General features: G+C 37.2%; 1 protein-coding gene across 5 annotated transcripts in view; it reads right to left on the bottom strand.

The window, feature by feature from the left end:
• Positions 1–16,026, bottom strand: part of LOC150094957 (transmembrane protein 126) — a 199,711-nt gene that overhangs the window by 65,952 nt on the left and 117,733 nt on the right. For 3 of the 5 annotated variants that reach the window (XM_090411320.1, XM_090411319.1, XM_090411315.1), the window contains exons 1-2: positions 15,092–15,183; positions 6,146–6,319 (exon numbers count right to left, since the gene is read on the bottom strand). In XM_090411320.1, coding sequence (XP_090267446.1) covers positions 6,146–6,291 — 146 coding nt within the window. In that variant the 5' untranslated portion in view covers positions 6,292–6,319; positions 15,092–15,183. Of the gene's footprint in view, positions 1–6,145; positions 6,320–15,091; positions 15,184–16,026 lie in introns of those variants that run through there. The other 2 variants (XM_090411316.1, XM_090411317.1) reach the window with 1 other exon arrangement.

The following is a 16,026-nucleotide window of genomic DNA, read 5'->3' as shown; positions in this document are numbered from 1 at the left end:
ACATATTTAACTTTTAATATTTCTTTTTTTGTTATTTTTTATATTTTAATGGAAAAATTCACACATTGGTGTTGGTTCACAAACTTTGCTTCCTGCGTATTTCGGCGCTTAATAAATATTAGTAAATATATGCTTATTCTTATAAGTTTCATTTCAAAGCAGCGGTTAATGTATTTACTTGTATTGACTTTGAATGCTCTCTGGGGAAGCTCCAAATCTTCCTGTCCCTTTCATCACGTGTTCGTAATCAGGCGACTGTCGATATTGACTTTATATATATATATATATATATATATATATATATATATATATATATATATCAAAACTCGTTTTATATTATCATTGTCATCCGAGCTAGTTTTCCATTACCAATAAAAGTTTCGCATATACTTCACACATGAAAAAGAGCTTAAACAAGTTCATGTAGGATGACAGTAACTCGCTTGCAGCAATAAACAACACGCCCTCCCCAACAGTCACTACACTGCAGAGGCAAGAAAAACAAGTACTTTTATTATGTTGGTGAATAAGGTATAAGCAGTCTGCTAATATATTTCTCAACAAATAGTGCAATTAGAGACAACTGAAATAAAAAAAAGACACTAATTAATGAATCACTTGTCACCTCATACAGAAACTATGCTATATAGACTCAAGCAAAACCATATGTTGCATCGATCTAACTAAAAACTATTGTTATTAATTAGATGTGTGTGAGTTCATTTTCCGCAAGGCAGCAATAAAATTCAACTGAACATGTTAAAACTAAGAAATATATATATAATGAATGTTATGGCAGTTTCACATATGGAATTCAGTTGAAGAGAGTTAGTATTTCAACTCAATTGTCAGCTATGCTTTTATCTTTCAGTCGTGCGATCTTTTGTTAATACCGCACCAATCATATGCACGTTTTAATAATCTGCCTTTGCTATCTGTTTCGCGTTAGGCTTAATTACCGTAAAGGGAGAAAAAGTCACAAAAGAGAAAAATGTTCCTGGTTTGGGGATTCCCTTATTCAGGTAATATTCACTAATTTCATGTTGTTAGTCTGTGGTGTGCCAGTATCGGCAGGTGCTATTATTTGATCTATCCTAATAATTTAACCCTGAGATGGATAAGTGGCTGATAAAAAAAAATCCAGCAATCAATCAGAAGAAGCAGAAACAGACTCAAAAAAAGGGACAGCATTTCATATTTTACCAGAACAGCCCGCATCGTCTTCAGCACCAAACAGTAAGAGGCAAAAAATGTTGCATGAAAAAATTTGAAAATACGATCCTTCTTATTTGAAATATGGGTTTGTACCATTATATAATAATCCAAACAAACCTATGTGTGTAATCTGCTGTAAACAGTTATCAAATGATTGCATGTGACCTGGAAAACTTTGTCGCCATTTAGATACTGTTCATGGGAAATATAAGAGTAAGATAATTGAGTTTTTTCAAAGAAAGGATGAAGAATTAAAAAGACAAACTAAATGTTTATCAAAGCATGCTAAACTAAATGAGAAATTAGTAAAAGTATCTTTCGAAATTGTTTTGTTAATTACAAAAACAAAGAAACCTCATACAATTAGTGAAGACCGCGTCTTATCAGCAGCAATAAAAATTTGCGAAACTATCTATGGCTCCGAAATATCAGAACCTTTAAAAAAATTCCTGTGTCTAATAACACAATTAAAAGAAGAATAGATTGCATTGCCGATAATATCAAGTCTACATTAATTTCAGGAATCAAACAAAATAATGCATTTGCCATTCAGATTGATGAATCTACGGATAATACAAAGGGCACTAATTTAATGGTTTTTGTTAGATACTTCTATAATTTTCAAATTCATGAAGATCTACTGTTTTGCAGAAATCTTTCCGGTACAACCAAAGGAAAAGATATATTTGAAAAAGTGAATAATTTTTTTAAAGAATATGAACCTGATTGGCAAAAGTGCATCGGGATTTGCACTGATGGTGCCACAGCCATGGCGGGGAGAATTTCAGGTTTTGTAGCAGAAGTAAAAAAGTTTATCCGAATGCAAGACATGTTGATTGCCTTATCCATAGAGAAAACTTAGTATTTCGACAAATGGAAGAATCGCTGAGTAAAGTATTATCAGAAGCTTCTACTGTAGTTAATTATATAAAAAGTAATGCTACTAATACAACACTGTTTCGTATTTTATGCCAAGAGATGGATTCCAATTACGACACTCTTTTATATCACACAGAAGTAAGGTGGTTGTCCCGTGGAAAAGTTCTAAAATGAGTTTTAATATTGAAAGATGAACTACGAATTTTTCTTCTTAATAAGAATCCCATGTTAGCATCTCATTTTTATAATCAAAATTGGTTGTGTTTCATTTCTTATCATCTGTCGGATTTTTTCGAAAAAGTTAATGAATTGAATCTTTCTCTGCAAGGAAAAAGCACCAATATATTAACACTAAACATTAAATTGCAAGCATTTCAAAGTAAACTTTCTGCGTGGTTAAAAGGTTTTAATGATAATAAAACGGAAATGTTTACTTCTCTTCATAAATATGTTAAAGAAAATAATATTTTACTATCAACAGAAAATAAAAGGATAATAATTAACCATCTCACAAATTCTATGGTTTTTCCAAAAAATATTTTCCTAATTTGAATGAAGATAAAGAATATGATTGGATAAGAATACTATTTGCTCCTTCTCTACAATTTAGCAATCTTCCATGGTCATCCCAAGAAGAACTAATTGATATAAGAGTAGATTCAACTGTTGCATCAGAATTTCTTAATAGTGATTTATGCTAATTTTGGATTCGACGACAAAAACAATGTCCTTCATTAGCAAACGCAGCCTTAAATATGTTAATTCCTCACAGGTGACCTGCAGGCATGTGAATGGTATAAAGTGCAGGCCAGAAGGGTAACGAGTGTGGTAAAAAAAGCAAAAGTGGATTACGAAAGGAAACTAGCTATGCAAGCTAAAGATAATCCCAAACAGTTCTTTCAATATGCTGCAAGCAAGAAAAAAACTGTACACGGCAAAATGAATTTAAGGAATGACAATGGTAAGGAGGTCACTGAATCAGTCGATATAGTAAAGTTACCGAGCCAGCACTTTGCAAAAGTATATTATCCAGGTGGTGACATTGAAAAAATGAAGGAACCATTAGTTTATATGGGAATTGTGATGAATGAAGTGGAGGTGAATAGTCTATTACAGAACCTTAATGTGAATACATCTGTGGGATTGGATGGTATACCGGCACGGGTCTTGCATGAAGCGGCTAAAGAATTATCAGTGCCCTTGACCATGTTGTTTAATCTGAGTTTCAGGTCTGGTTTAGTCCCAAAGGTGTGGAAAGAGGGGAAAATAGTTCCACTGCATAAAGGAGGATCCAAGACTACGGTTGCAAATTACCTACCGATCAGCATATCAGGAGTCGTAGTCAAGGTCTTGGAGAAAGTAGTCAAGGGAAAAACACAGGAATGGATTGATGAAAATGAGATACTGTATATGGGGGACAGCATGGCTTTGTGAAGGGTAGATCATGCCTCAGTAACTTGCTCAAGCTTTATAACACGGTGATGGCTGAACTGGATAAGGGTAATGGGTTTACAGTGATACTGCTGGACCTGGCAAAGGCATTTGACAGGATACCACATGGAATTCTAATCCGTAAACTACAACATATGGGAATGGATATAGGGTTGGTGAGATGGATAGGTGGGTGGTTGATGGAGAGATATCAAAGAGTAGTTTATTCAGGAGTAGAATCCAAAAGACGGCCTGTGAATAATTGTGTGCCACAGAGTTCTGTTCTTGGACTACTGCTGTTTAATTTGTTCATTAACGATATAGGGAAGGATCTAAGAGGAACAGTTCATTTGTTCGCTGATGATTCAAAGTTGGGTAGGGCAATAGTGAATGCAGAAGATGTCAAAATCTTGCAGGATGACTTGGATAGATTGGAGTTCTGGGCTAAGGAGAATGGATGTCAATTTAATGAGACAAAATGTAAGGTTATGCATTTTGGGGTGAAAAGATTAGCAGCAGTATACCACATTGGTGGAACTGTACTCCAGGAGATTGATAAGGCCAGGGACTTGGGAGTTTTGGTAGATAGGGAGATGAAGTTTAGGGGGGCACATTGCAAAAGTAGCGAAATCAGCTCATCAACTCACTTGGTTGTTGAAAAATACCTTGACAAGCAGAGACAAGTAAGTTATTGTACCTCTGTACCGAGCCTTAATAAGACCTCATCTCGACTACTGTGCCCAGATTTGGTCACCTAGGTTCCTTCTTGATGGGGAGGAGGTGGAGAGGATCCAGAGGCAAGTGACTAAAATGATAGCAGGTCTATGGAATGAACCATATAAGAACAGGTTGAAGATTTGTGGGTTGCAGAAATTAGTTGATAGGCGGAAAAGGGGAGATATGATTGAGACATTCAAATTGCTAAAGGGTTTCTATAGGATTAATTCAGAGGATAGTTTCGCGATTAGGACTAGTGGTGGGAGAACTAGAAGACACCTATATCAAGAGTGTGGTTAGCAGGGGTGTTAGAGCTGGGTTCTTTACTTTTAGAATGGTAAATGAGTGGAAGCTGCCAGAGTCTGTTGTGGATGCTATGACGGTGAGTGAGTTCAAGGCAAGGCATGATAGATACCATGAGAATGTCATATAGTTGTGTGGACATGATGTTTAGGGCCTCCCTCGATGAGTCTAAGGACTCCCTGGAGTCGCCAGTAAGAATAATAATAATCTACATACCTTTGTGAAACAGCATTTTCATTGTTATTGGTAATTAAAAATAAACATATGTCCTGCTTATCAATGGAAGAATTGGAAAGAAATCTAAGAATAGCCGTTTCAAATATTTCACCTGATATTGACTTTTTTGTGTAGCAGAATTGAAACACATCCATCACATTAAATTGTTATTATACTTCTTTTATGTTTTTAATTCTTTCTTTCTTTATTACTAATCGTCTTATGTTTCATGTGCTTGTGTACAATATACAAATACACAATAACAATATATCTATCTATATAAAAATCTGAGATAATGTGCCATGTCAAATGTGTACACCTGTAAGATGCTAAAAATGTAATATTTGCATTTGATTTTTGCAATATTCACTGCATATGTTTTTGGATATAAATTATAAATTAGTATTGATTTATAGCCGTGAAATATTTTAATTTTTATAAAGGGGGCCCTGACATCCAGAAGTTTGGGAAGCACTGCCCTAGACCTACCTGGTGTATACCAGGTGCCTTGAAGCTGTAAATTGTCCTATTTTGGCCAAACAGGCAGGACGGCGAATATCAGAATCACAGAACACAAGGACTACATCCGATTTCACCAGCAAAGCCACTCTGGGCTTGCAGACCATGCTCTGGATACTCGACACAGAATAAGGTGGAAGAAAGCCACAGTTATACACTGCAGCAAGTTCAAATATGAAAGACTATTCATGGAATCAGCCTCAGCCTTTAGGAACATGCCAAACCTCGACAAATTTGGATGCATGAAACTGCCCCAAATTTGGGAAACATACATCAGGAGAACTTCAGCTCAAAGGCCATGAACACCTGATATAGCCTGCTAGGGGGCACCATCAGGACATTAGGAAAACGATAGCTTCCTCGCTTCGTTTCGCATTTGCTGTTGTGTAGTACCTGCGTACACGTGTCTTTATCTTAAGTTCCCATGAAGATGGTTACGAAATATTGGAAAGTATATATTAAAGTTTGATTTAATTTATATTTCTAGTATATGCTGTCAATTCCTTAATATTTCATAATCATGTTAACCAACATATAAGTCTTTCTACAAGAACTGTGATGCTAACTGCTCATAAATTTGATGTTATTATGTTTTAATAAAGACTTGCAAAAAAAAAAAAAAATACTGTTTTTCACAATACTGAAAAGTGTTTGTCACATGACTCGCTGCTATAATTTTTATGCCTGCTTGGCATTTTAGGGTTAATTAAGTGCACTAACAGAAACCACTATAATGAGCATAAAAAAAAAACAAAAATTTCTAGTGGAGGTATGTAATACTATTTATTGTATTGAGCTGTGATTAACAATATGACATGAAACTCATCAAGGTAAGTATTATATAGAGAAAGCTCTATGTACTTACATTTCACTTTTAGGTTTCCAATGATTGCGAGTATTATATATAACTTCTATGACTTCCTTTTTTGACAACAGTGTTGCACCCTCTGGTCTTGAATATTCAGGTGCCTTCACCAACAAACCTGTAGAGTTCTGCTTAATATTATCCATCTTTATGTGAAAATATACTGACAATAACCTAATTAACATCAAACACAAATTTATTATGAGAGCAAAATGCTGTACATATACAGACAACAAAATGTAACAGAAACGTATGGTATAACAAGCATTCAATATATTTTTTGGGGAAGAGGAGGAGTTCATAGTGAAAACAATGAAAGAGAGTGCTGTTACTATGACTGAAAAATATTTTTCTATTTAATATTACACTGTTGTAGCCAGTCATGAAAACAGAATTCTTGTTAAAGCTAACATCTGATATTACTGTATAATGTTTTATGTTTAGAATCTCTCTCTCTCTGTGTGCATGTGTGTGTGCGTACGTGCGTGTGTGTTATCTCCGATCCGTTAAAGGTTATGAACCTAAAATCATCATATAGTTCTGAAACCCTGCTCTAGAGACCAAACATGAAACTTTTTCAAACCACTTTAAGCCTCCAAAAAAGGAAGGCAACGGTCTCACTCTAGGTGAAACTCACATCCCACATAAAGCCAGTTACAAACATCTATGCTCATGGCAGAAAAGGGAAAAGTTGGTCATTGTAAGAGATCTAAACAGCAGAGTAGAAACTGAATTCCAAGGCATAAAGAAATATTTTGGAAAGATTTGGAGAAATTGGAAGGCTAATAATAATAGTAAGTACATGATGAATTTCTGTTCAGGATATGGACTAGTTATTACTAACATCATGTTCTAATATAAAGATGTGCACAAGTTCAAATGGATAGAAGACAAGAGAAATAAGAAAATCCTCACTGACCATGTTATTGTTGAAAGCAATATAATCAGTTTGGTTCAGGATACAAGAGTATACAGAAGATTCGAAATTGGAAGTCGTCATCATCATTTAGTTTTAAGTAAGAATAACAATGAATATCACATTGAAAATAACAAATGTAAGAAATATAAGAAAATATTTTTGCCAGTATTATTCCACATGAAAGAACCAGATGGGATAGAATAATTTTCATTGATCACTCTAATAGTTTCATGAAAGTTTCATCTATTTCATATCAGGAGAAATGTGAGTAAATTAAAAAAAAACAAATGATTTTAACAGGTATATGTACACTGTGCATTTGCTATGATGCTGTTTGCTGGTTCATGGTGAACTACTGGTAACTGTTAATGGGGCATGACGAATTAGAGATGACCACACTTGATGTAGAATAATCCCTTGTTTTAAGCTGCACTGTTTAGGATGTGTTATCATTTCAGATAATTCCTTGAATACTCTCGAGAAAAAATTGTAATCTATGAGGAGAATTTTGGAATACTTCATGTTTCGTTTCTATGTGCTGCCAGTCCTGATTTGTTTCCTTTCTTCTCAACATCATTGAAGTGTTTGGATTGGCACATTTCTCCCAATCTGCCTGTTTGCCCTATGTAGTGCAAACCACAAGTACAGTTAATCTTACAGACACCAGGTTTCGTGAGAGGTGGATAAGGAGGGTTTTAGAGGTTTCAAGAAATGAGATCTTGTTCAAGAGTAGAAAGGCACCTTTACCAAAGAACAGTTACAACAGACCATTAGTCAACAAAATTATACATTAACCCAATAGTCAGATGAGCATGAAAAAAACAAGTCTTCAGAGGAACAGTGATTCTCCTTTATATACGATCAATCACAGATAAAATATCAAGGATACTATGTCAATAAATATAAAGGTGGCTGTCTATTCCCTCAAGAAGATCTCAAATCTCCTGAAACACCCCCAAACAACTCCATCCTACTACTTTTCATGAACTGGCCAACTGCTCCATGTATTTCCATCCGATTACTTTAATAGTAGGTGCACAGAAGCACTATATACAGAAATTGTATGTTAACGAATATTATCCTTGGTCCCATGGTATCAGTTACTGAATGGGAAAAATGTCAACAATGCATGGGAATTTTTGAAAAAGTGTTTAAATGAGGTGGTATCTGAACATATCCCTAGTGTTTGAAGAATAAATAGGATGAGAGTGAAATGAATGTGCAACCTTATTAAGCAAGAGATCTACAAGAAGAAGATGATGTGGAAAGAATATCATGAGAATAACAGTGAGAGCAGTTATTAAAAACTTTCCTGAATGCAAATGATACTCTAGTGTCAGAAGCTAATGAGATTGTTCAATTAATGAGTGCTCACTTTGCTAAAATATATCAACCAGGTGTAGATAACATGGCACACAGTGCTACTACTGCATTGGATGAAGAGTTAGAGGTGCATGAAAATGAGGTTGAGGAGTTGTTGAATAACTTGGATAAGAATTTGTCAGTAAGGACAGGTGAAATATCAGCATATTTGCCAAAGGAATGTTCAGCAGAATTGGCTAGGTCTTTAAATGTTCACATAACTTAAGTCTCAGCTCAGGAATGACACCACAGGAATGTATGATATTCCATCGCACAAGGGTGGTGCAAAAACAAATGGGTCTAACTACTGACTTATCACTATCTCTGTTGTGGTGGTGGAGATTTTAGAGAAGTTGGTAACAACTCGCATACAGAAATGGGTAGGCAAACAAGCCATACTCTGCCAGGAGCAACATGGGTTTACTAAAAGTTCATGTTTTAGCAATTAGTTAATATTTTATAACAATGTTATGGCTGAGTTGGATAAATGAAATAGATACACTATGATAATAAGGAAAGTGAGGAATTGAAGTATGTGTCAGGTCATGAGATTATTGTGGTAGAAGAAAGCCAGAATGTGAGTGAAAATAGTGGCTGGATAGGGAATTGCGATGTTCTACAAGATGGCAATGAGAGCGGTGATCAAAGAGAGAGTGAAAGCAATTATACAGAGAGAGAAAATGGCTTAAATGATGAAAAAAAATGAGGAATAATTTGTAAGGAGTGAGATCGCACGGTTACACAGAGTAATACACAGTGCGAAGCGGCAGTTGGAGCACAACTCTTTCCAGAGTGCCTCGGCTAACGGAAATAAGCAAGTGTTTGAAAGGAAAAATAAGCATAAGAGTGGGAAAGTTTCAGAAATGAAGGAAAGAGTGTTGTACGGTGACTCGTTATTAAGAGGTGTGATAGATGAGAGTTTAACTAAATCGTACTTACCAGGTGCAAAATTTAAGGATGTAAGTGAGAGTATTAGAGAGCAAAAACAGAGGGTGAAAGAATTGATAGTTGTGGCGGGTACGAATGAATTGAAAGGAAATAAATTTTTTATGAGAGAGGACTTGAAAGAATTGTTAAAGGTAGCAAAAGAAAAGAGTGACAGAGTTAGGATGGGGAGTCTGTTGCCACGGTATGACAGAGAGGAGTTTAGAAGGATGGCCATAATCGCAAATGACTCTATGTGCAGGTTATGCAGACGGTGTGGTGTGGAATGAGTTTGATGGGCAAAAGGATTTATACAAGATGGATGGCCTGCATTTGAATGGATTTGGTGTGCGGAGACTGGAAAAAGTGTTGCTGAATGAAGTGAAAATGGATGTGCAGAACCAGGGAAACTAAAACTACCAAGGAGGGGGGGGGGAGTGGATATGCAGACATCGGTGAGACAGTTGAGTGTAAGAATGTATATAACGTACCCGAGCCAGTACTAAAGACAAGTAATTAGAATGGGATAGTTAGAATAACGCATCAAAATAGAGGTGGGACAAAGGGACCTCTGCATTTCATGTATACTAATGCCAGGAGTATTAGGAACAAGAAGGAAGAATTTTTGGCCTTGGTTGGCTCTTCCTGGCCACAAGTTATTGGCATTAGTGAAACATGGCTGACAAAAGAGGATATAGTTAGTGGGATAGAATGTGTAGGTTATACTGTGTTTAGGAGGGACAGAGAGAATAAAATGGGGGAAGGAGTGTTATTGATGATAGCTGATGAACTGCAGCCAAGGAGAATTGAAGTTGTATTGCAGGTTAGTGAAAAAAGCTCATTTGAGGCTATTTGGTGTGAGATTGCGACTAGCAGAACAAAATACACAGTTGGGTACTGCTATAGACGAGGTGATGGAATAGATGGTGGAGATAGTATGCATAAACAAATTGATGAAATGAGTGGAAGGAGGGTAATTATTATGGGGGATTTCAACTATGGTAACATTGATTGGAAGGAGGAGAGGACATATGTCAGGAAGGAACTGGATCTTATTCAATTATTAAGGGATAACTATCTGAAACAGCATGTAATAGAAAATACTAGGTGTTTGAGAATGCTTGAACTGGTAATAGCATCTGAGAATTTGACTGTAATGAATATGACCATGTTGCCACCTATTGGTGAGAGTGATCATAAAGTCCTGACCTGGGAGGTGGCTAAAGGTGTGGAATTTTCGATTAAGATAGGGTACTAAGACTCAGGGAAACTAGATTTATTAAGAGGGGGGGAGTAGATATGTAGAGTTTAGGGAGGCAGTTAAGTGTATGAATGAGTATATTATGACTGAGCGAGTATGACGGACAACAAATCAGAATGGGATAGTTATTATAAAGCATCAAAGTAGGGATGGGACAAATGGGCTTCTGCGATTCATGTACACTAATGCTAGGAGTATTAGGAACAAGAAGGAAGAGTTTTTGGCCATGTTTGGCACTTCCAGGCCACAGGTTGTTGGTATTAGTGAAACATGGCTGACAGAAGATGATAAAGCTAGTGGGATTGAATGCGACGGGTATAGTGTGTTCAGGAGTGACAGGGTGAATAAAAAGGGGGAGGAGTGTTATTGATGATAGCTGATGAGCTTCAGCCAAGGAGAATGAAGTTGAACTGCAAGATGGGGAAAAAAAGCACATCTGAGGCTGTTTGGTGTGAGATAGAATCTAGCAGAACAAAATATACAATTGGGTGCGGCTATAGACCAGGTGATAGAATAGATGGTGGGGATAGTATGCATAAGCAAATAGAAGAAATGAGTGGAAGGAGGGTAATTATTATGGGTGATTTCAATTATGGTAACATTGACTGGAAAGAGGAGAGGGCACATGGGAGGAAGGAATTGGATTTTATGCGGTTATTAAGGGACAACTATCTACGGCAGCATGTAGTGGAAAATACCAGGGGGCAGAGAGTGCTGGACCTAGTAATTGCAACTGAGAATGTGGCTGTAACGAACATGACCATGTTGCCACCAATTGGTGAGAGTGACCATAAGGTCATGACTTGGAAGGTGGCTAAAAGAGTCGAATTTACAATTAAGACAGGGTACATGTGGAATTACCGGGCTGGTAAGTATGACAAGCTTAGGTGTGTGCTTGGCTCAATGCCATGGCATGTAAAACTGCAAGGGCTGGATGTTGATAGTGCATGGGAGGTGGTTAAGAACTGTTTGCAGGAGGCAATGGTTGACTGTATACCAAGAGTCCAAATAATAAATCAAGTAGGGGTTAAATGGATGAATAACACTATTATGCTTGAGCTGCAAAAAAAGAAACAATTGTGGAGGGAATTTAAAGAGAAGGGTGACCATCAGGTGCAGGAACAGTATAAAGCTCAGGCCAGGATGGTAACAAGGGTGGTAAGAAAAGCAAAAGCAGATTACGAAAGGAAATTGGCCACGCAGGCTAAAGAGAATCCCAAACAGTTTTTTCAATAAGTTGCAAGTAAAAGGAAAAATGCTCATGGTAGAATGATCTTAAAAAATGCTGAGGGTAGGGAGGTAACCGAATCAGTCGATATTGTGGAATTACTGAGCGAGCACTTTGCAAGAGTATATCATCCAGGTGGTGACTTTGCAGGAATGGAAGAACCAACAGCTTATACTGGAATTGTGATGAATGAAGTAGAGGTAACTAGTCTATTACAGAACCTCAATGTCAATACATCTGTGGGATTGGATGGTATACCAGCTCGTGTCATACGTGAAGCGGCTAAAGAATGTCAGTGCCCTTGACCATTTTGTTTAATTTGAGCCTCAGGACTGGGTCAGTCCCAAGGCGGTGGAAAGAGGGGAAAATAGTTCCGCTGCACAAAGGTGGTTCTGTTGAAAATTACCGGCCAGTTAGCATAACAGGAATCATTATCAAGGTCTTAGAGAAAATAGTCAACAGGAAAATACAAGATTGGATAGAAGAAAATGGGATACTGTATCGGGGACAGCATGGTTTTGTGAAGGGTAGGTCATGCCTCAGTAACTTGCTCACGTATTATAACACAGTGATGGCTGAACTGGATAAGGGTAATGGGTATACAGAGATTCTACTGGACCTTGTTAAGGCCTTTGATAGGATACCACATGGAATTCTAATCAGTAAATTGCAGCATATGGGGATGGATAGGGTTGGTGAGATGGATAGGAGGGTTGTTGACGGAGAGATATCAGAGAGTGGTTTACTCAGGAGTAGAGTCCACAAGACGGCCTGTGACTAGTGGTGTGCCACAAGGATCTGTTCCTGGACCACTGCTGTTTAATTTGTTCATAAATGATATAGGAAAGGATCTGAGAAGAACAGTTCATTTGTTTGCAGATAATGCGAAGTTGGGTAGGGCAATAGTGAATGCAGATGACGTCAAAATTTTGCAGGATGATTTGGATAGATTGGAGGTCTGGGCTAAGGAGAATGGATGTCAATTTAATGTGGCAAAATGTAAGGTTATGCATTTTGGGGTGAAAAGATTGGCGGCAGTTTACTGCATTGGTGGAACGTGCTCCAGGAAATTGATGAGGCACAAGATTTAGGAGTGTTGGTGGATAAGGAATTGAAATTTAGGGGACACATTGCAAAAGTGGCCAAATCAGCTCATCAAATCACTTGGTTGCTGAAGAATACGTTGACAAGCAGGTTATTGTTCCTCTGTATCGAGCCTTGATAAGCCCCCATCTCAACTACTCTGCTCAGATTTGGTCACCTAGGTTTCTTCTTGATGGGGAGGAGATGGGGAGGATCCAGAGGCGAGTGACCAAGATGATAGCAGGTCTGTGGAATGAACCATATGAGAACAGGTTGAGGATTTGTGGGTTGCAAAAATTGGTTGATAGGCGGAGGAGAGGAGATATGATTGAGACATTCAAATTACTGAAGGGTTTCTATAAAATTAATTCAGAAGATAATTTTGAGAACAGGGCTGGTTGTGGGAGGACTAGGGGACATCCATGGAAAGTGGGCAAAAGTGTTGTTAGTAAAGGTGTTAGAGCTGGGTTCTTTACTTTTAGAGTAGTGAATGAGTGGAATGCGCTCCCTGAGTCTGTGGTGGATGCTGTGACAGTGAATGAGTTTAAGGCAAGGTATGATAGATACTGTATGAATGTCGAATAGTTGTGATGAATATGATTTGGGACCTCCCTCGATGAGTCTAATTGACTCCCTGGAGTTGCCCGTAATAATAGTAATATGTGGAATTACCGTGCTGGTAAGTATGACAAGCTTAGGAGATTGCTTGGTTCAGTGCCACGGCATGTAAAACTGCAAGAGGATGCCAATAGAGCATGAGAAGTGATCAAGGAGCATTTACAGGAGGTTATGGCTGATTGTATACCTAGGGTCCCAATAGTAAAACAAATAGGGGTTAAATGGATGAATAACACCATTAAGCTTGAGCTGCAAAAAAAGAAACAACTGTGGAAGGAATTGAAAGAGAAAGGTGACCTGCAGGCACACGAATGGTATAAAGCGCAGGCCAGAAGGGTAACGTGTGGTAAGAAAAGCAAAAGTGGATTATTAAAGGAAACTAGCTATGCAAGCTAAAGAGAATCCCAAACATTTCTTTAAATATGCTGCAAGCAAAAAAAAACTGTACATGGCAGAATGATTTTAAGGAATGCACATGGTAAAGAGGTCACTGAATCAGTCGATATAGTGGAATTACTGAGTGAGCACTTTGCAAGAGTATATCATCCAGGTAGTTGACACTGAAAGAATGAAGGAACCATTAGTTTATACAGGAATTGTGATGAATGAAATGGGGGTGAATACATCTGTGTTCACATAGCAAAAGTTGCAAGTACAACTCAGAGGATAATTGCGATGTTGAAGCAAACCTTGACATATAAGGATAAGGAAGTAACTTTGCCTCTTTATAAAGCCTTGATAAGACCACACCTGGATTATATTGCACAGATTTAATCTACTGGATTCCAAGGGAATAAAGAAGCTATGGAAAGGGAGCAAAGAAGAGTTACAGAGATCATATCCAGATTATGGAATTTAGATGATGAGGACAAATTGCAGAGTGTGGATTACACTCTGGTTAACAGGAGAAAGAGGGGGGTATGACACAGGTCTACAAACTTTTGAATGGATGTTATAGGATATCATCTGATGAAATTTTTCATTATATGAAAGGTGGGGAGAGAACACAGGGTCAGTCATGGAAGAGAAATTTGTTTGCAGTCAAGAAATGGTAAGAGCTAGGTTTTTCTCTCAAACTTCAACTGCCTCTCTACCTGATCAGTTTCTTCCAACTTAATTCCTCCAATATATTTCATCACACCAAAGTGCCAATACTGAACTTGCCTATTCAAATCATTCTGCAAATCCCGTATGTCAGTCAAATCGGAATGGTATATTTTAAATCGACACTGGGACGATTTTTACATAGAAGAACACAGGGCTATCTCTGGAAGTTGCACAAGTGGTATGAGGAAGCATTTTATTTATTTTTTCATTGAATAATAGTAGAATGCAGAAAATACAATGTTTGAACTAGCTAAAGTACAAATAGCGAATAAGTTTAAAATAGCAGTATAGTATAGTATAGTATAGCAGAATTCATGGTAACGAAGTAAATCTGCCATACCGGAAACCCATGCGAAAACATAAACGTAATAAAAATATGTGCAGGGTATCACAAAATAAAAAACTGCTGCATCATATTAAGAAGTAAGTTTTTTTTATACACACCTGCGGCCAGTAAACAAACAGGCCAATAAATGCGTTATGATTACATGTTATTATACAAGTCTATACATAAACATTCCAACAGTAACCTCCATTACAATAATTTTAATTTCACAAAAATCCCTCTAGCGAACAAAAATCCAAAGCTAATGTCATCAAAAATTGACAAAAAATAAAATAATAATAAATGTATGCTTTGTGAATATATAAAAATATTCGATTTTTTTTTAAATTTCTTGCTTTATTCAATGCTTTTTTTCTGAAAAAAAAAGGTGCCGGTACTCATCATGAAGACGTAATGACAGCAACACTTTTATATCCTCCAATATATATACCCTCTTTGTCTCTAGATCGCTTCTTGCTTTTGGTATCAACTGCAGAATGACGACCTCGGAGCAGCGATGAGTCCACATATTTGTTAGGGTGGAACTGAGTAAGAGGAAGTCCTACTGTCCTGATGAACATCAGTGCAGAACTTGTCTACAAGCAGATATGACCTAGATAAAGTTACTATAATATTCATCTAAGATAAACCACTTTCACATTCACTGGAAGATATTGCAATTGTGCCCAAAGTGTGTTTCAGAGGAAGCAGTATGTCCAGGACTTTATTTTCTTGAAGATATTCACGGAAACCACGAACTGCTTCTCTTTCATTTAAGCAAAATTTGCGTGCTAACTTTATAATTTTAGCTTCATGAAATGTCAGATGATTCCCAGGATTTTCTGACCAAAATTTGGAATAAAAAATCTTAGCACATTCAAGCAAATTAGCATCATCTCCTTCAAGCAGACGCTTTCCAACAGCTTCTTTCAGACTTTTATAGGAAGCAGATGAACTTATTGCAGGACTGTGTCTTTCATTTTTGTGGAACTCAATCCCTTTGAACTTCATGTTCTTCTGACTTTGAAGAGAAATACTGTAGTACCGACCAGAA

This window comes from Typopeltis vanoorti, chromosome 21 (assembly GCF_054136105.1).
Source record: "Typopeltis vanoorti isolate ZY-2024b chromosome 21, IOZ_Tvanoo_1.0, whole genome shotgun sequence".
Classification (NCBI taxonomy): Eukaryota; Metazoa; Arthropoda; class Arachnida; order Uropygi; family Thelyphonidae; genus Typopeltis; species Typopeltis vanoorti.
The sequence above is the reverse complement of the archived record's forward strand: the minus strand, read 5'-3'. Positions and strand labels throughout refer to the sequence as shown.